Here is a 21,782-nt window from a genome sequence, read left to right on the forward strand (position 1 = left end):
ATTTTTTCTCAATACTTTTGGTGCACTGAAATAGGGTGATGAGTATGTTTAAAACATTTTCTAATTTCTAAATGGCTAAACCAATCTAAATGAAAACAACATTGAATTAAGGCTGAGAATCTCTACATTGACCTCATAGGAATTGTTTGATTTCAAAATCAAACTGTATACAGGATAGAGCCAAAAGAAGAAACAATACTTCCTTACGCCAATACATAGGGCACTGTATTTTAGTTGTTGATGCAAAAAACAAGACAAATTAGGGAACAATCACAAACACCATTATACAACAAGGCATACATTATAAATAATTAATATTTCAAAGTGCTGAGATATAGACAGATGGTATAATTTTTTTAAATAGTGAAAGAGTGTACCTTTCTGTTCTTCCATATAAAAATGAATATGTAGGCCACACTGGGGGTTCTCAGAGACTCTTCTCATCAGAGACAAAATTACAAGTGGGCCTAGGCTTTGTACATAAATTAAATGGGGAGGGGGGATCGTGCCGATAGAAGTATTTAGAATTGTATTTGTTGTATTTTGACTGTCCTTAGAGTTCGGAGTTAATTGATCCCAACTAAAATGGAGTAGCAGGCGACTTCACCTTCACCAACATGGCAGACGTTTATGCCCATTTTCTCCAATCACATGGCAGGGTTCTCCTCGGGGAGCACATCCGGTGGCGTTTCCTGTGTTTGTAAACTGAAAGAAATTGGAACTCGGGCGTCGGGCTGCGAAGAACAACAGACGAGTGAAATTAAAAGGTAAATACCCATACTAATTTTTCATAATCACGGATGGTTTTTATATTTATATTAAGCATTGTAGTGAACGATGTTTGTTAATTTCAGTCAAACAGCAGAGAGGGCTGACTGACACGACTTGTGAGAAGCGTAGACAACAGGGAGGGGGAGTACGCAACGAACGAGAACGACCATCACTGTCTTTTATCGCGAAAATCTCGCTGCTGTGCCTTGTCAGATAAGCAGTCGTCTACGCTCGTTTTCCAGATGTATCTAGGGATGAACCCATCGAAATTGCTTCGGGGCTTTACAGATATTTGATTTCTAGATATATGGTAACTCAGGTTTATAAGCTTTTATGTGCGTCGTTCGGTAAGCTAGCATAGCTTAGCGTTAGCTTTTAGCTAGCTATGTCGTGTTTCTGTTTCTCCTCCTGCTAGACCTAGCTAGATTGGGCTAGAAAACAGCGGCCGATCGATGATTTGTAAGCTAGCTAGTCTGTTAGAGGAAATTTGTTAGCGAGCTAGTTATGTATTTATATAACCAATACGCCTAGGGGAATTTCTGCTTTCGATATATTTTTTTTTAACTTTTCAATCAAACCTTTGTTTTGCTCGATGATGATCCATTGCCTTGTCATTACAGTATTCTGTCTGCGGGTCAGTGTAATTGCTGTAAATGGAATGGAACATTGGAAAACACTTAACTGGTCATAAATTGGGTGACAGAGGTTCCCGTTTTTATATATATAAATATATATATATAATATATATATTAATAGTTATTGGGGGCTTCGGATCAATAGGGAAATGTATGATAATTACACTGCACGCTTGCTATGATTTGACATTTACATTTTGTTGGGAGCGTTCCATAGAACGCTTCGTTCCAGGAATTAGTCAGACACCCTATTTGCTAGCTACCAGCTACATCCTTGGGAGAGAGGATAACCGTAGCCAACGTTACGGCTAGCAGCTGTAGGCCCTATTGTCATATGCAACTTGGGCAGTAACTTGCTAGTTATGCAATGTATGTAGTACCTAATTGGTTTGGATATGAATGATGACTGCTTTCTATAGCATTAATCTCAGCTGCTGTAGCCTACAATTAATACGACCATTTTATCATTGGACTATTTGGTAAACATGCTCATCTTGTCGGCCCATTGTACACTATTGTGGCTGGAGTCATGCACTTGGGTGTTGGGTGGGTGTGATGCCCATGATCAAAATTGCCCATGATAAAACATTTTAGGGTCATAATTGGGCTTTGAGGGAAAACAAACCAAATTTACACCTGTCAGTTAAACTTTAGGTTGAAATGTTGACTTATAATGCAAAAACAAAGTGCCTGTTATTGAGTAGTGGGCTACTCAGGTTTTTGTTGCAGCTGACCAGCATTGTTGTAGCCTAACTGCTGTGACTCCAGGGCTGAGTTAAAATATTTTATTGTTCTTGAATGTATTTTCATGTTTTGTCCACATGCTCCTCTTCCTCAGTTTTAGTGCTAGATGAGTGAGGTGGGTGTGGCCTCCCGCCAGACCGACCATCCTGATTGACGGATCCCCGGATGACCTTGTCCCCGCCCCCTTCCCCACCCTCACATACACCGTTCCCACTGCAATGTCACACCTGCCCAGCGGCTCAGTCCGTGACCATATGAAATGGGTTAGTTTTCTTACAGAAATATGAGAAAAACATTGCTTAATACACACAACCTAGTACCTACATTACGTGTTATCATATGTCATTTAAGATGTTGTCATCATTAATGTAGTGAAATGTTGTGCAATGAAAATATCTTTAAGGTCTAATTTGTCGTTTGGTTACATAGGATTCTCTTTTTAATCTAATTGTAACCCTTTAGGGAGTCCTTGTCTTCAACTTTATTTAGCTCCCCCACACACCTTTATTGTTTGTTATATTCTTTTCAAATATTTGATTGATTTGGCTCTTAGCTTCTCCCTAACCCAACATGGTTCTGTTTCCAGGCGGGGTTGCTTGGCTGTGAGGCTGTGCTTTCCAGTATGGCCCTGATGCAGGCTAGCTCCATGGCTGGTCCGCCCAAGAAAATGATGGCCCCACTTGGCCATGGACCGCCCCACAGGGATGGTCTTGACCGTGGGCCCCAGAGCCACATGATCCTGCCGTCCGGGATGAGCTGTCCACCCCTGGTTAGGAGATACTTGGGAAATGCTGAGGGGGATGAGGGGGCTTTTTTCATTTATTATTCCATCTCTTAATAGAAGAACATGTGTTAAATAGGAATGTTTTCATTCATTTCATGCTAACGCTCAACACTTACTTGCTCTCTGTATGTAGGTCAAGGAACCAATAAGCCCACACTGGACTGTTGATATTCCTAAATAATAGTCTTAAGTAATAATTTAAGAAGTGCCTACATTATCTTACAGAAAATGGGCAAACCAAAACTATCCGTAGCAAATATTTATTATTACCTGTTCACAATTTTGTGCTGGAAGATAGCTAGTATCATTGGCTTGTGTAAACAACAGATCATTGAAATTGCAATTTTGACTTATGGCCAGGGGAACCAGATTTCATGTGTAGCTCCTTATACACATTAAGAAAAGATAATTTTTTAGAGATGTCCCTGGCTTTTATTTAGTGTGCTATTAGAAAAGGCTTTTTCCCCAGCAAGCTGACTCACTGCCCTCTCTCTCTTGTCTGTGATCCCCAGCTCATCCGGAAGGAGGGCGACTTCCATGCTCCCCGCCTACTGGACGAGAAGGAGATGAGGGCCAACGAAGAGATGCAGATGAAAAAGAAGAACAGGAAGTCAGGAACGCCCTGTAAAGTTAGAGAGCAGGAGGGGAGGGGAGGGAAGGTCAGTGTCTAAGAATTCAAAAGAAAAATTGCCTCTGTGTTGGATAGATACAGTGTTGTAAAATCTGAGAAAATGTGTGCATTCCAACGTGGGCGGATGTTTTTTTTTTTTTTTTTTTTTTTTTTTGTTTCAAGGAAGACTGACTTTTTGTCAGTGGCTGAGTTGGTGCCTTTGAGTGTGCACATATTTTGTTTGTGTGGGGGTGGGGGGTGGAGTGCAGAGGAGATGTGGAGGGGGTGGGGTTCTCTGGAGAGGAAAGAGGGGGGAGGGGAGGGGAACACAATAACTGTTATTGTGTGTGAGAGGAGAGCAGTAGCATGGGGGGTGGGAGGGGGTTAACCCTTCAGTAGGATTTGTGTATTTGGCCAAAATGGTTGAAAAAAAAGAATTGAGATTCAATACACTTTCTTAACTAGCTTTTGAATGTTTTTGATTTAACTCTGATATTTCTCAGGCTGATTGAAATGTTATTTGCTTTTACACACGTGTGTGAGTGTATGTTTATGTCAATGTGTAAGTAGATGTGGTGTCATGTCCTATATGTTTTTGGAGTCTTGTTTGTGTGGTTTAGGCCTAATTATCATATAATGCTTAGCCTCTATCCTCTCCTGTCCTGCCCAGGTGGTGGTTGTTGATGAGAATGGTAACTGTCCTGTATCCAAAGTACAGAAAAACTTCATCTGTGATCACTGTTACGGAGCATTTAGGAGTGGATACCACCTGAAGAGACACATCCTCATTCATACAGGTATATGTACAAACCACAACAACCTGGTATTTTAGGTTCTCCATTACCAGTTAGGGAACATTTGCAATACCTAATATAGTAAGCAAATGTGTAGCTAGAGACCATCAAACACCAGTTTGAATTAAGTTATCTCTTAAGGGGTGTGCATCAATTTTAAGTTTTTGAACTGTCCTCCTTAAGAGCTTGTCTGGTGTCAGCTTTTGCTTCAGTTTTTGGTGTTTTCTGTGGGGACCTTTCACTAAAACTGGTGCTCTTCGGTTTAGGGGAGAAGCCGTATGCTTGTGCCATATGTGACATGAGGTTTATTCAGCGTTACCACCTGGAGAGACACAGCCTCATTCACACGGGTATGCGTCCTCTTACCGTACCCATCTCACTAAAACGAGCTAACACCTGTGGTGCTCCACTTGAGCTCCAGTATAAACGATCTTGCTATATATAGATAAACTTCATCTGTGATGAATGCATATATATATCCACACATATATATATATATATATATATATATATATATATATATATATATATATATATATACATATATATATATATACATATATATATATTCAAAATCATTTTCTTTCTTTTTTTACACAATGAATCAACTGGATTAACATCTAGTTTTCCTGGCTCGTTTTGTTATTGGACAGTAATTTCCAACAAAGCTAGAAATTCCATTCACTTAAACCTTGTGAAGGATACGGGTTATCGTAGGCATAAATGGGTCCCCCAACACCAGTCAAAGTACAAAGGATATTGGTCTACTTGTGATTGTTGCAGTAAATAGATGGTAATAGATTGCCATAGGAAGCTGCAGATGGCTCACAGCATTAGGACAATATTGCCGTTCCCTGGAGTGCTGTATGAGATTGTGAGGAGAAATTACTGCATGGACATCAAGGGACTTAAGTTTAGGCTTGAATTGGAGAATATAGTCATTTCTAGGCTTGAATTGGAGAATTTAGTCATTAATGTAAAATTATCTTTGTTAATCATTGTTTTTCTATTACGAAATTGGTAAGTAAATTACTCGGCCTGTTTGCTTGTAAAACGTAGTGACCTGTAGCCTCTCTTATATTGAGGGAAAACACTGCCCATGTCTGCACCTTTTGCTGAAATGAAAACATTCCTGTTTAGTTTCCAGTTGTCTTGTACTTTGAATATTCATATTGAAGCCCATATTTACGTGTCCATCAGTGGGCAGTTGCACTTTTATCTAAGGCAACACATTTGCATTTCCCCTAGTAAATGTAACCAATAAACTTACTCAAATCTACTTTGTAAAATGTAAACCTTAAATGGCAGTTTTCCATTTGTGCAGACTTCATAGCTAATATTCTTATGCTCTGTGTGTGTAGGAGTGAAGCCGTACGCTTGTTCCATGTGTGACATGAGGTTTTTCCAGCGTTACCACCTGGAGAGACACAGCCTCACTCATACGGGTATGAGTCTTTTTTCCGTACCCATCTCACATAAAACAAGCCTCCCATGTGATTGTCATTGTGTAGTCTCTCATAGAGAAATGTTTTGAGTGTACATTGATGATTTCCATGACAGAAAAATTCTGGCATCCATGTAGAAAACTTGTAGGCTATTTGGTTTGAAAGATAGCATGTTGATTTGGTAAAACGACTACTTTTTCTTTCTTTTTTTTTCTTCTTTTTTTTCTTTAAAAAAAAAAAAATATGAGTCATACAGGCCTATGCAATTATGACACCTAAAATGTTTGAAGTTATCAGACTTGTATGGCACAACTCAGTATTTTGCCTATAGAGTGAGTCCCTTGATGTCCAAACCTAGCGTTCAATGTATCGGTTTGTTGTTACAGTGGCTACAGGTACGGGTTCGTATTCCGATATAGTCTAGTAATGTCCGGTAGTTACAATATTACTACTTCTTTATTCTACCAATCTTCATTAGCTTTTTTAGCTAGTCGGTGTGGTGTCAAGTAGTGCAATAAGTGATGCGCTTACCTTCAAGTATTTAAACCAGGTTATCATAGGATAGAAACCTATACTACAGTGTTTATTCACTCTTGTTTCTGGTTAAAGTTAGGCGTGAGATTAGGGTAAGGGTTAGGGGTAGCGTTAGCCAAACCGGACTCGCAGCCTTTGAGAATTGGGATATGCGTCCGTACTCGTAGCCACGGCCTTATTGATAAGCGACTGAATCATAGTTTATAATGGGTTGATGTTGTGTAGTTGAAATGAATTCAGATTGATCTCAAGTTAAATGTTGATGGTAGTTGTAGCTAGCCAGTGATTTGGGAATTGTCATGTGTTCCACCTTTTTCAATAGGAGCTTTCTAGCTAATACATTGATGCTTTGTGTGTGTAGGGGTGAAACCGTACGCTTGCTCCATGTGTGACATGAGGTTCTTCCAGCGTTACCACCTGGCCAGACACAGCCTCACTCATACGGGTATGGGTCTGCTCATCATAGCCCTCAATGGAACTGTATACTAGTGGTAAACCGTAGTACACCTGAGCCACAGAACAAAAGTTGTCCCAGCATCCTTTATGATGTCATTAATTTACACACATGGACTCAACATGGCCGAGTATGGATTGAATTTGTACAATGTTTTATAACTTTCATGTATTTTTTGTGTGTTTCTATCGTAAGAAATTGTTTTCAGACTAATGTGTGAAATTCCTTCAGATTAGTCTGCAAGGCTTGATATCAGTTTAATGACAACTTGGTGGTTGTGCTTAAACCAAGATGGCGGTAGTGGCTAGCTAATATAATGCTGATGTGTGTGTGCAGGGGTGAAGCCGTACGCTTGCTCCATGTGTGACATGAGGTTCTTCCAGCGTTACCACCTGGCCAGACACAGCCTCACTCATACGGGTATGGGTCTGCTCTCCATACCCTTCTAAACAATGGGCTACAGTACTGGTGCTACACTGGAGCCCTAATACACTGGGTATTGAAGGCTTGTCAAGATTAGTGGTGGTTCCCTATGTTTTAGAATGACAATGAAACAAACTCGAGTTTGGCTTGCTTAACAACTTGGAAGCGCAAAAACGCTCATAAATATTGCATGTAAGATATGCAACAAATATTTGTTCCCCCACCCCAACAATTGTAGCTGTGTTGAACTGTCAGTGTGCTTTTTGCACTGCTAAGGTGACGTCTCAGACCTGTTTGATTGATTGTTGCCACCGTTCTGGCATGTCTGGTTTTATTAGCCTGGATGAGTGTACAAAGGAGGATGAGTGTACTTCCAGTTTTAATGGGGTTAGAGCCCTGCTCTATGCAGGCTTATTCTAAAGTTGGTGCTCTGTGTGTGTAGGGGTGAAGCCATACGCTTGCTCCATGTGTGACATGAGGTTTTTCCAGCGCTACCACCTGGCAAGACACAGCCTCACTCATACGGGTATGCGTCCACTCACTGTACCCCTCTCATGTACATAAGACAATACCATGATACTTCTATACCCTAGTCCAGGTAAACAGGTAGGGTATTGGTGAGAATAATCCTATAGAAACATGACCTTGATTCTCAATTTGAGTGAATTGTTGATGATTTTGAAGCAGTTAAAGATTGCGGACACCAGGAAGCTCTTTAGAGGAACAGACGTTTTTTTTTCTTGAATAATGCTTTGGTGACATTGTGGAGAAGTTAAACCACTGCTAATCTCATTGATGTTTCTTGAAGGGACTAATTGGTTAACTGAATTTTAGAAAAATGAAAAAGGCCATGTTTTATGTATGTTACAAACCCTGTTAAACATGCATGTTGTTCTTGAAACAAGTAGCAGCCTATATAGATCACTTTACAGCATGTAAATCTATATGTAATGTGTATAGGCTACAGTTTATGGGAACATATTCTAAAGTGTGGTACTCTGTGCGTTTAGGAGTGAAGCCGTACGCTTGCTCCATGTGTGACATGAGGTTCTTCCAGCGTTACCACCTGGCGAGACACAGCCTCACTCATACGGGTATGCGTCCACTCACTGTTCCCCCTCACTGAAAATTGCCCTCATTACACATATGGCAGAGCTTCTGATGCATCAGTACTCAGTTGTAGATGAACACGTTAAGGCCACAACAGCTCTATTTGTAATGTGAAATGATTTAACAACGTGTAGGGTCTCCATTGCTTGATGCTAACTTCATAGCAGTGAATTAGACACAATACTCCGCTTCTCGATCACAAAGTGAATGGAATTGAATGCTTTGTTGGAAACTGCTGTCCACTTTAATGGGAAAAATATTCTATTCAAACATTTGGCAATGTGATTATTTACTGTTTCTTTAAGAATGCATTCAAATTGTAGCAAGCGGGCATTATTTCCGGAGTTTTTAAGAAAACATTACAAAAACTGTAGAAAATGCTTCACTTCCTTGATTTTCCCTTTTAAATTATTTGTTTATATCGTTTTCATAGCAGTTAAGAAGGAAAGTCGGAATGTAAATGTATAGACTAGGGGTTTAACAAATGCATATTTTTAAACTGAGGCCGAACGATATTTGATATTTTTTTGCTCTGTGTGTTTAGGAGTGAAGCCGTATGCTTGTTCCATGTGTGACATGAGGTTTATTCAGCGTTACCAACTGGAGAGACACAGTCTCACTCATACGGGTATGTGTCCTCTCTTTGAAATCTTCTCTTTAATCAGGCCATGCATGAGCCCCAGTGCATTGAGTTAAGAAAAATGGATTGATATGGCTGCATCAAACTCGAGTTTGTATTGTTAAAGAAATGTATTTAGTAAGCAAAGTACATTTAGCATTCCTGAAGAGCAGCACTAATACCATGTTATCCTTCAACAGTAAAGGTTTTCTGAGAGGAAGATGTTGAATTTATACAGTATTCTGATTAATTGTCTCATCCAGACCTCACAGCATTGCACAGCATTAGGAAATCGGCATTAGTATCTGAAACAAGGCTTAACAATGTTTGAAACATATTTAATCAAATCCCCATATCTGACCGCATATTTTCAACCCCATACTTGATTTGAGCTTCAGGTCTGGCTGAGAACCTCAAAAATGTAAATTAGCTGAGTATTCTTACCAAATTTATCCCTTGGAAATCATATTAGAATCTATCAGGAGAACCAGACTGCTGCAGAGGTCTGAGACGTCACAATAGCATGACAGAATCACACAATTGTGTCAGTGGTGTGTGTTTTATGCTTAGATGTACATATACCAACTGCCTAAAATTGTCAATGTTCATATGAACAGCATGACTTGAAGCCATGTATCCACCAGCATTATTTCCAAAAATTCAAACCTGACCTACATCTATCCTGACTTGTATAAGCATAGATTTATTAGCAGAAACATTTGGCATGATAAATAGACTGTACCCATGCTCACATTTGGGATTGGAACTTAATTTGAGCATAGAGACAGGCTATTACTCACTACTACAAGCCTGATAATGAAACTACTTCAACATTAATTGCCCAATGTAGCCTACTGTGATTGTGTACTGAAATCTAGTCCCCCCCGCCAATTGGATTAGTAGATTGCGCCATTTTGACCAAACCCCGAATATTTTCTGTGAAATACTAATGACTGGTGAATAAGACCAAAACTTTACTAAGCTTATTAGCTATTGTAAAGTGAAACTAGATCATTTTTGGCAGTTGAACTTCTCCATACTAAAGTTGGTGCTCTGTGTGTGTAGGGGTGAAGCCGTACGCTTGCACCATGTGTGACAAGAGGTTTTTTCAGCGCTACCACCTGGCAAGACACAGCCTCACTCATATGGGTATGGGTCCGTTCACCGTACCCGTCATTAAGGCCAGGCTACACCAGAACCCTATGTTTTGGCAGGATTTTATAAACCAATCATGCATAAAGTAATGTTTAGGCTAGATAAAATATAGTGTTTGCAAGGGCTAATGTTATTACCACCAGATGACATCATCAGCTCATGTGATGTGTTGTGGTTGTGGACTAAAGCATTGAAAAACACAATGAAAAACTTTAATTATCTGGGGGAAAATATCTTATTCAATGTGGCTCCCCTGTAAGTAACTGCATGGATTGACATTGGTTATTAACCACCAATCGATTTAGAACAGCATATGATACATGTGTACCTAAACGTATTATTATTATTATTGGAATATTGGAAAAGCCTGAGGCACAAAAATAACCTATTAATGCTCTGTGCATTTAGGTGTGAAACCTTACGCTTGCACCATGTGTGACATGAGGTTTGTTCAGCGCAACCACCTGGCAAGACACAGCCTCACTCATACGGGTATGAGTCCTCTTACCGTACCCCTCTCACCCAGCAGTCAGTGAGGGATGTTAGCCATTCCACAGACATACATTCAAGGAGATGTAAAACAGCACATAAGTAGCAGTTATTCATATGTAGAACAAGTATTTGTGATGATAAATGACTGTTTTGTTCATTCATAGTATACACAGTTTAATTTATTAGCCCAATCCTCCAAGTTTGATACGTGCAATGTCAATATTGGAGTCTAGTGTCAGTGAATCATACGTAGTCTTGCTTCAAAGATGAGAGTATCCATTATTACAACAGTGTTAACGTCATCAGCTCAGCAATGTGTTGTGGTTGTAGACTAAAGCGAAAACACGTTTGTTCTTAAATCGATAAAAACATCAGTCTAAATATCCTGAGAGTTGTTCATGAATTGGCATCTGTGGTTAATAACCAATTCATTTAGCATAGACATTAGGCCTATACCTAAACCTTATATTGTAAGATTGAAATTGATTGAGAATGAGGCATAATAATGATCTATTGCTACTTTGCGTTTAGGTGTGAAACCTTACGGTTGCACCATGTGTGACAAGAGGTTTTTTCAGCGCCAGCACCTGGCAAGACACAGCCTCACTCATATGGGTATGGGTCCGTTCACCGTACCCCTGTCATTAAGACCAGACTACACCACAACCCTAGTATACAGGGTGTGACAGGATTCATAAACCAGTCATCATACGCAAAGAAATATATTAAGGCTAGCTGTAAACATATGGTTTGTGATATATTGTCAGTATTGATATTCAACTAGTAGACAAGTAGGATTTTCAACAAGTGACATCAGCTTGTGATGTGATGTGTTGTAGTTGTGGACTAAAGCATTGTTAAATGTATTAAAAGATACTCAATAGGGGGGGGGGGGGGGGGAACCTCAAATTATGATCATTTCAGTCTGAATCACCTGTAAATTGTTTATGAATTGGCATCAATGGTTAATAACCAATTAATTTTGTATAGGCCTAGTCTCACATTAGAAGGTTTAAATTGATAGAGAGTGAGCATAATAATGATGTCTTGCTACTTTGCGTTTAGGTGTGAAACCTTACGCTTGCACCATGTGTGACAAGAGGTTTTTTCAGCGCTACCACCTGGCAAGACACAGCCTCACTCATATGGGTATGGGTCCGTTCACTTTACCCCTGTCATTAAAACCAGGCTATAGCAGAACCCTAGTATACAGGGTTTGACAGGATTTATATACCAGTCATGCAGAAAGAAATATATGAATGCTAGCTGAAAATATGGTTTGCAATATATTATTAGGATTGATATCCAACTAGTAGGCAAGTAGGAGTGACATCATCAGCTCATGTGATGTGTTGTGGTTGTGGACCAAAGCATTGATACACATTTTAAAAAGTATCTTAATTGGCAAAAAACCTCGAATCACATTATTAAGTCTGAATCCCCTGTAAATTGTTTTTTTTGAATTGGTATCAGTGGTTAATAACCAATTCATTAGGCCTATACTTGAAGCAAGATTTTACTCAAGAATATCTATATTTTTTTGTATATTTCTCGTCAGCCCACCATTAATATGGGCCAAAAATATAAATATTTTGTGCAAGAGCTCCTAAAAGCCTGCTTAGATTTACTTCCTGGGACTAATCTGAGCTTGCAATTAGGATATAAGAAAGTTTTTATGCAAAAAGTTCTGATATTTTGAGACTATATTGAAAGTGTGCTGATGAGATATCAAAAAAAAACAAAAAAAACTTTTGATTAAAATTCTGCTTTAATTCACTGTAAGATTGAAATTGATGGAAAATGAGGCATAATAATGATCTATTGCTATTTTGCGTTTAGGTGTGAAACCTTACGCTTGCACCATGTGTGACAAGAGGTTTTTTCAGCGCTACCACCTGGCAAGACACAGCGTCACTCATATGGGTATGGGTCCGTTCACCTTACCCCCGTCATTAAGACCAGACTACACCACAACCCTAGTATACAGGGTTTGACAGGATTTATAAACCAGTCACCATACACATACACAAGGCTAGTTGAAAATATATGTTCTGCAAAATATATTCAGGGTTGATGTCCAACTAGTAGGCAAGTAGGATTTCCACCAAGTGACATCATCAGCTCGTGATGTGGTATAGTTGTGGACTAAAGCATTGATAAATTCATTACAAAGACGTATCTTTATTGGCGAAAAACCTCCAATCTGGATTATTTAGTCTGAACCCCCCTGTAAATTGTTTACAAATTGGCATCAGTGGTTCATAACCAATTCATTTAACGTAGACATTAGGCCTATACCTAAACCATATATTGGAAGTTTTAAATTGATAGAGTGAGCATAATAATGATGTCTTGCTACTTTGCGTTTAGGTGTGAAACCTTATGCTTGCACCATGTGTGACAAGAGGTTTTTTCAGCGCTACCACCTGGCAAGACACAGCGTCACTCATATGGGTATGGGTCCGTTCACCGTACCCGTCATTAAGACCAGACTACACCACAACCCTAGTATACAGGGTGTGACAGGATTTATAAACCAGTCATGCAGCAATACATGTATTAAGGCTAGAGGAAAAATATGGTTTACAACATATTATCAGAATTGGATTTCCACTAGGTGATATCATCAGCTCATATGATGTGTTGTGTGTTGTGGACTTAAAGCATTGATGAACACATTTCAAAACTTTTCCTAATTGGCGAAAAAACCTGATTCAGATAACTCAGTCTAAATCTTGTGTATGTTGTTTATGAATTGGCATCACTGGTTAATAACCAATACATTAAGTGTAGACGTTAGGCTTATATCTATACTGTACATTGGAAGGTTGAAATTGATGAGTGTGTGGCACAGTAATGACGTATTGCTGCTCTGCGTTTAGGTGTGAGACCTTACGCTTGCACCATGTGTGACAAGAGGTTTTTTCAGCGCTACCACCTGGCAAGACACAGCCTCACTCATATGGGTATGGGTCCGTTCACCGTACCCCTGTCATTAAGGCCAGGCTACACCAGAACCTTGGTAAACAGGGTTGACAGGATTTATAAACCAGTCAGGATTGATATCCAACTAGTAGGCAAGTAGGATCATCAGCTCATGTGATGTGTTGTGGTTGTGGACCAAAGCATTGATACACACATTTCAAAACGTATCTTAATTGGGGAAAAACATAAAATTCTGATTATTCACTTTGAATCCCCTGTAAATTATTGCATGAATTGACATCAGTGGTTAATAACCCATCAATTATGCATATGTGTGTGTATATACCAAAACAATATTTGAAAGATTTAAATTGATGGATCTTGTGGCACCAAAATAATATGTTGATGCTCTGTGCGTTTAGGTGTGAAACCTTACGCTTGCACCATGTGTGACATGAGGTTTGTTCAGCGCTACCACCTGTCGAGACACAGCCTCACTCATACGGGTATGGGTCCCTTCACCGTACCCATCTCACCCAAAGCCGTCAGAGAATTTTAGTTTAGTTTTTCACAGACAAGTCGGTAGCGGACATATTAGTAATCAGTTTCTGGACGTGTTACGTGTTACGTAGTAATGAGGGGTTTCATGGCTTTTCTTTTGGGGGGGGGGGGAGGGCGGTTTATCTATATTTAGAAGTGCCTTGGATAACACCATTTGTTTAGTATTGCATCAGGCCTCTTTATGTGTAGAATGAGATTTAAAGTAATAGTTTGATGCTTATTTCTAATTAAGCTGTTGATAAAAATATAATGTATATCTTATAATATTACTATACATCATTGGGATCTGGAGATATTATGCTCGGCTCTTCAAAACATATTTTCAGGCTAAGAAGCTAGTAATTTTTAGTGGCAAGCAACGATGTCTGATTGCTGTCATGTCTGGTTTAGAAATGTTTTCTTTTAATCTTTATTGACGATGCTTTGTGGAATAATTGCAATAAAACTGCAGCCATGAAAGATGTATATGCTAGATTTTGCTAAGCAGTAGTGTGACAGGTTAGGGTCATATTGTAGATGTTAGTCTTTTCGGTCAAGTCTTGTTGTGAAAATCACGTCTGTCAGTTGTAAGTAGCCAGTGCTGGGGATGTCGGTTATATTGTTACGAATACGTTAGACTTGAACAGCTGTTATTCGTTAATCGTTATTTAGTGTTTTGCCTTTGGAATTAGTACAAATGGTCCGCTATGTGTGATATATGGCTTTACTAGCTGTTATTTCTGGATGTGGGATGATGACAGTTGTTAGATCCTCTTTCTCCACACACACACTGGCCTACAACCTTCTGCGTTAGAGTTGATACAGTAATCATATTCAGTGGTTAGTGAACATTTGTATTCGTTGATTATCCTTAATGAGCCACTCATCTTTACGTAGAACAATAATTAGTTAACATTCCTCAAAATAGTCTTAATTAGAAATTAAAGTGACGCAAACACCCGCCGATAGCTCACAACTTCCACATTGTTTTTTCCATAAGGCACATATATTGTAATTGTCATCATTATGGTAGCAATCATTTCTCTATAGTTATTATACTGCTAGCTTGAGATCTTAAGTTGTGTATGTGTTATACTCTTTGGAGAAAGAGAGCTAATGTATTGCTCTGTGTGCATAGGGGTGAAGCCGTATGCTTGTTCCATGTGTGACATGAGGTTTATTCAGCGTAACCACCTGGAGAGACACAGCCTCAGTCATACGGGTATGCGTCCTCTTACCCTGTCACTAAGAAAGGCCTTTTTTATTAAACAAATAAGACCAGACTACAACAAACTCGAGTTTGGATTGTCAATGTTGTTGAACCAGCCTCAAAATATCAAGTTAAACTTTACAGGGGCATCGTGTTGAGTAGATCAATATACAAATCTGAGATTCCACTCTGATCTACACATAATGAGTTGATGACAAAACATCTCGAAATGTTTCTGAAAGTGTAGTTTCTTTTATTTATTTTTTTTATTTTTTTTATTAAATAATTCTTATCTTCTTCATTTGTTGTCATTAGAACAAAAGAGACATATAGTTTCCCATCACTTTGTAATAAACATTTTTTAGATGCAGTAAATGTAACCGGTAGATTCTAACCTAGTAAGACTAAATCATGTACAGTTTGTTGTGGTTTGACTCTGTGGATTTGATGTGATGAATTTGTGTTTGTGTCCTTTTAGGGGAAAAGCCGTTTGCTTGTGACATGTGTGATATGAGGTTTATCCAGCGTTACCATCTGGAGAGACACAAGCGTGTCCATAGCGGAGAGAAGCCTTACCAGTGTGAGCGGTGCCAGCAGGTAAGAGAATGTACACATAGAGGCAGACATGCACGCACATGCCCTAACATGTCACAAAGAATGCACATCACTGTTGGCAGTGCCAGCATGAACGCACACAGTGTACTCACAGTGACACACTCACGTATGCACATCAGATGTCTGCACACATTAAAAAAAAAACAGATCAGATAAGCTACGTCTACTGCTCTTTCAAATCCTTAGCTACACACAACAAACCAATTTTTAGATATGCAAAAGTGACTAGAACTAAACTATAAGTTAGCAAACAAAAGCAAAATGCAAGTGAAAACCAGTAATACAAAATTACTGTACCTTTGGTGATTGAATAGTGTCCAGTGATCTTTCATATTAGAGGCAATAATCCAGTGTGTTGCATAAACCAGTGATGTGACTTTGTTGACAAAGTTGTGAAGAAGTAGAGGCTAACCATGACAGTTTTTAAATGAGTGGACATTGTCTTCCTGTTATAAAAAGCGGTCACACTGGAAAAAATGGCATCATAAATACATGGAAATTGCTCAAAGTGTGCTTGGATGCCGTACACGACCTGTGTTAGGACCCAGCCGACACAAACAGCTGAAGACACTGCCTGTTCAGCTTGCTGTTTGTGGGTGGCTTAAGATGGTAGCCTAGCAACAAGAATCACGTCTTTTCCCAGTCCTCTTTGAAGGCTACTGTTTTCAGGTACCTAAGTGGCGTGCCTTGCTTCTTTTTTTAGCTTGGCGGACACGGCCCCTAAGGCAGCAAAACAATTGTTCACATTCATTCATTTACACTACTGGTATTAATAAGTATATGTATTTGAAAATAAACCTGAACCGTGTAATCCATTGTTATTCAATTGCTGTGCCAGCCCTAGTTCACACACTTTGAGTGGATTCATTGTACTGGGCAGTCATCACCTGACTCCTACCCTCAGAGCCTTTGTGTTTAGATGTATGATGGATAAACACTCCTCTTCGTGTGTGTCACAGAACTTCTCACGGACAGACCGTCTGCTGCGCCATCGGCGGCTGTGCCAAGGCCGCGGCGTGGCCAAAGTGGAGAACCAGCCGTGCTGTGATCCCCGCCCATATTCACAGGAGCCCCCGCCTGCCCCCCCCACCTGGAGCCCCCTGCACCCGCCTCCTGGTCGGCTGGCTGTCTGACATTCCCCCCCCTTCCCCACCCCCATCCCCTTCCCCTCACCCCACCCCACCCCACACACCTAACCATCACCTCCCCGGAGAGACAGGACAGGCCACAGGGTCTCAGTCACCCAGCCCTGCGCTCAGTGGCGCCACACTATGGCACAGACTGATTCTGCAGCTCCAGTCCTGAGGTTACTATGACAGAGGGACAGATGTTATATTTTGTTTTGTCTTTTTTTGAGAGCGAGCGAGAGAGTTTCCTGCAATAGACGGTGGTCTATTTTGTACTTAATCTATTTGATTTTTGCTATAAGTTCAGTTTCTGTTATTATTTAGATTTATTGTTTGTGCTTTTGGTGGTACTCTGGGGAGGGGAGGGGGGGGGGGGGTGTACTGTTTGTCATAACACCATGGCAATGATGAAGTGGGATATATACATGAATATATAACAATATAACATACAATTGAGGACTTCTGTGGAAAATGTAGAAATGATAGTTGTTTGTTAAAGAAAAAACATTTGGCAGACAATGGTACAGGTGTCAGAACTGTAAAACAAGAAGGGGTTTTAATAGTCAGTGATTTTAAGACAGTCCAGAGTGAAGAAGTGCAAACAGGTCACAAGGTGAAGGGTCAGGACACAGGATGATATCTACCATGGTGTGCTGTACCATGTTCTGTTAGTTGTTTGGTAGTGATGTGCTGATGACTCAGGAAATGGCACAGGATGACAGCTGTAGAAAGTCCCAGTTCACTCTTTACAAGAACTATTACAATCTTAACGGTGTATGTACAGAGATATTTGTGAGCAGGTTGCAAGCTATCTCTTTACAGTTTGTATACAGATCTATCTTGGAAAAGGCACACGATGGCAGCTTCAGCGAGTCCCATTACTTTGTGTATGTACAGATCCTCGCGTTGAGAGGAGAGCAGGAGGTATACAAAATCTTGTGGCCTTAGAGCGTGCTTATGTTTTATGTTTTTTTTTTATTATTATTCATTTGCCTTTTATTTTCTGAGTTAATGGTTTAAGTATTATTATTATTATTATTATTGTTATGATTATTATTATCATCATCAGATAGGTTTAGAAGGACGAGCCACTGCCTTTTACAAGTGGGGTATGTTTTTCCAAAGCTCTCACCCTTGAACACTGCTCACTACAATGGTATAGGCTAAACAATATCCCCCTTATGTTCTTTTGAAATAATTGATATTTTCTGTTGTTATTGACAATGATATAACCCATCAATTATTCATTCAGGAACCCTAGGAATTTGACAATTCCAGTGAGATGCTAATAGTGCTAACATGAATTTAGTTCAGGCAGTGCTGTGGCCAGCTGCAGGCCACATACCCATAGCTGAATCAACACTTGCTTCACTCTGCTACACACTAACAAATGCCTTCTAATGGAAAATATGGGGTTGGTGTGTGTAAAGGATGTCTGTTATGTTTTGGGGGGGGGTTAGCCTTAAATAAGATCGGATTAAGAAATAATCATCGTAGTGCTAAATGATATTGTAATGAATGATTCTCTATTACCTGTAATGAACTTTGATCATGCTGTCTGTGGTTTGCCCCTCCAAGTGTAACGGCAATAGAGCACAGAAACGCTCTGTTTGTCTACCTACTCTGGCATTTATGTATTTCTGTCCGGGTCTGTAAGCATATTGGTGGTGTTACACAGCCTGTCTATGGGCTAGTAGAAACAGGGGCCATTTTGCTGCCCAGTTTAGGTTTTCTAACTCCTGGTCCTGAGGGACCTCCGTGTGTGCTGGAATTTGCTTTAACTGAATATTGAATTACAAGAATTTTTAATGAATGTTACTCAGTGTCGCAAGTTTAACCATTGTTCTTTGATTATTTAGTCAAGCCAAATGTATATCCTGCAAGTGTTTAGATGTACTGTTGATGATAGTTCAGATATTTTCACTGTTTTAACTAAGTCTAAGTGATAAATTAATGCAATCCAGCAAAACACAGTGGTTTCTAAGGACTAGGGGTGAGAGAGATGTCTACTGTATGCTCTGGCAACCCCTCAGTCCTCAGAGATATGGAAGGGATGCCACCTGCCATGACCCACCAGTGTGGCCACAGGGCAAAGCAGGGTTGCTTTTACCTGTTAAATCCCTGTTTTTCTTGTCTTTTTAAGTAGTGTTATCAATCTCACGGTGAAAATGCAATAGAGTCCTTGCGCCTCAGTTGTTAATCCGGTGAGATTTAATTTTTCCACTGGATTAGACAAAGGACTGAGCTGTCAGAAAAGAGTTGTTCTCTTTCTGCCCCTTCATATGACGATTCTGTTCATGCTTCAAGGACCTTTTTATTTCTGATAATATTGTAAACACTGGAGTGATAAAAACGAAAGACAAAAAACATGAAATATGGATTATTTTTCTTTTTCAAACAGTTCTAGATTTTAGTGTTTAGACAGCGCCTCTTACTCCTCAACTTGGCAAAGAAGGTGGACAGAACCATTTGGATCAGTACTGTATTGAGAGCCCAGGATGTTTAGTAATTTAAAGATTAGAGGCAGTAGTACCTCCAAGAAAATGACTGTTTTTATACAAACCCCCTTCTATTTGTAGTGAATTATATTGATAGAGATATTAGATAAGCAACAGCATCTACAGTAGCTATCACAGGTTAGTTTTTTGTTTTCTTTAATAGTCTTGCATGCAAAGTTATGGTCCTCAGTTAAAACAGGATCTTATATTGATTATTATTTTGTGTAGGCAAAAATGTGCTTAGAACTTTTCTTAAAAAAAATGTTACATTGATAATTGTAAAAATGGGCAAACTAATATGTACCCTTGTGATCCAATTAGTTTTAATTGTATGGAGTGAGGGGAGAGGCTTCCTACCATTATGCTGAAATAAAATACTTTATAAAAGACTTGGATTATTGTGTCATTGTTCTACCCCAGCAGCCCAGTGGAAATACAGTGCCCTGTTTGAGTAATGGAACAGTGAAGCATTTTTTTTGTTTTGGCTCTATACTCCAAACATTTGGATTTGAAAACAAACAATTACTAAGAGGTTCAAGTAGAGATTATCAGCTTTTATTTGAGTATTTGTGTACATATTGGTTTCAAATGACAGCACTGGTTACACATAGTCCCCCTATTTGAAGGCACCATATGTAATGGGATAATTGGCTTAGGTGTTTTTGGTAAATCAGGTGTGTCACATTTGTGCAGGCATAAGAGAGATGTCAATGTCTAGAATAGATTCTAGGCTTCACTTTGCCTTTGGAGTCTGCTATTGGTGTCTGTCAACATGTGGACCAAAAGTCCTCATGTTAAATGAAAGGCAAAGAAGACATGATTAGGCTGGAAAAAAAAATCAGAAAAATAGCCAAAACCTTAGGCTTGCACATCATTAAAAAGAAAAAATGCTGGTGAGCTCAGAAATCGTAAACAGGCTGATGGGCCAAGGAAGACTGGATGGAAGAGTGGATGACCGAAGAATGCTCACCATAATTAAGAAAAAACCCGAAACGACTTTTCCACAGATCAAGAACACTCTCTGGGAGGTAGGCGTGAATGTGTCAGACTACCATCCACAGACTACATCACCAGCCAAACTACAGGTGGTTCACTGCAAGGTACAAACCACTACTTATCCTCAAAAAGGATGGTCAAGTTACAGTTTGCTAAAAAGCTTGCAGAGGTCTGGAAAATGGTATTGTGGACAGATAACACACATATTATCATGTACCAGAGTGATTGCAAGAGGAAGGTTTGGAGAAAAAAGGATATAATCTTTATCTGCCCAGATTTACAGCATACCACCTCTTCTCTGAAACATGGCGGGGGAGGTGCTATGGTTTGGGCATGTATAGCTGCCACAAGAACTGGCCAACTTGTTTTAATTGATGCTACAAAGTTCTTGACTGGCGAAGTCAATCTTCAGATTTAAATCCAATTGAACATGCATTTCATTTCCTGATGACGGATTTTTAGGCAAAAAGACCTCAAAACAAACAACAACTGAAGATGGCTGCAGTACAGGCCTGGAGCATCACCAGAGAAGATACCTAGCGTCTGGTGGGGTCAATGGGTCCCAGACTTCAGGCATTTATTGCATGCAAAGGATTGTCGACCAAATACTAAACATGACTGCTTCATTTGGAAATTATATGAATCTCTCCCATTACTTTTGGTGCCCTGAAATAGGGGGACTATGTATACAAAGTGTTGTAATTTCTAAATGGTGAAACCAATATGTACACAAATACCATCAAATAAAAGTTGAAAGTCTAACCTCATAGTAATTGTTTGATTTCAAATCTTATCTTTTAAAGTATAGAGCCAAAAGAAGAAAAAAAAATGTCACTGCCCCATTACTTAAACAGGGCACTGTAAACAAAGTGATGGGAGAGGGTATAAGCATACATTTTCTCCTGATGGGTGTGCTAGCAAGATCGATGAAGAAGTAAGATGCATACAGGTTTCTGAAAAAAAGGTGCCTAGAATTTCAGGATTCTCAGTAATTTAGAACAGTGTATTCCATACAAACCTTGGTTTACCCTCTGAGTTAGTCGTTAACTGAAACAAGAAAGACAACGCTCCGGAATCATGGCCCTGTGACCCAGAAGTTCTCTTCTGAATTCATAATTCCAGACACCTCAGACCTCGGTCCTTCGCTATCCTCTCCTCTCTGTATCCCCCTCAAGCCATTAACTACAGTGGAGGAGCGTTCAGAGGAGGTTCAGTAATAATTACAGTGTATGGAGAGGGCAGAGGGAGGGAAGCAGAGTCAGCCGAGGGTGTCCTCCTCTAAAAGCTCCTGTCTAGCTGCC

At 39.6% G+C, this 21,782-nt stretch overlaps 1 protein-coding gene across 27 annotated transcripts; it reads left to right on the top strand.

Moving 5' to 3' along the window:
• Positions 1 to 686: 686 nt before the first annotated feature.
• Positions 687 to 19,874, top strand: znf740a (zinc finger protein 740a). 27 transcript variants are annotated; one of them, XM_083668948.1, is made up of 23 exons: positions 687 to 767; positions 2,245 to 2,413; positions 2,737 to 2,919; positions 3,447 to 3,593; positions 4,215 to 4,341; positions 4,605 to 4,688; positions 5,700 to 5,783; positions 6,679 to 6,762; positions 7,108 to 7,191; positions 7,637 to 7,720; positions 8,205 to 8,288; positions 8,849 to 8,932; positions 9,989 to 10,072; positions 10,487 to 10,570; positions 11,102 to 11,185; positions 11,636 to 11,719; positions 12,410 to 12,493; positions 12,941 to 13,024; positions 13,453 to 13,536; positions 13,918 to 14,001; positions 15,174 to 15,257; positions 15,724 to 15,842; positions 16,820 to 19,874. In XM_083668948.1, the coding sequence occupies exons 2-23, from the start codon at positions 2,369 to 2,371 to the stop codon at positions 16,991 to 16,993; spliced, it is 2,139 nt and encodes a 712-aa protein (XP_083525074.1). In that variant the 5' UTR covers positions 687 to 767; positions 2,245 to 2,368; the 3' UTR covers positions 16,994 to 19,874. The 27 variants fall into 27 exon arrangements, 25 of the variants coding, with proteins under 25 accessions (XP_083525074.1, XP_083525075.1, XP_083525092.1 ...); XM_083668949.1 differs by lacking the exon at positions 15,174 to 15,257; XM_083668966.1 differs by lacking the exon at positions 13,918 to 14,001.
• Positions 19,875 to 21,782: the final 1,908 nt, after the last annotated feature.

Source organism: Argentina silus, assembly GCF_951799395.1.
Source record: "Argentina silus genome assembly, chromosome: 4".
Taxonomy (NCBI): Eukaryota; Metazoa; Chordata; class Actinopteri; order Argentiniformes; family Argentinidae; genus Argentina; species Argentina silus.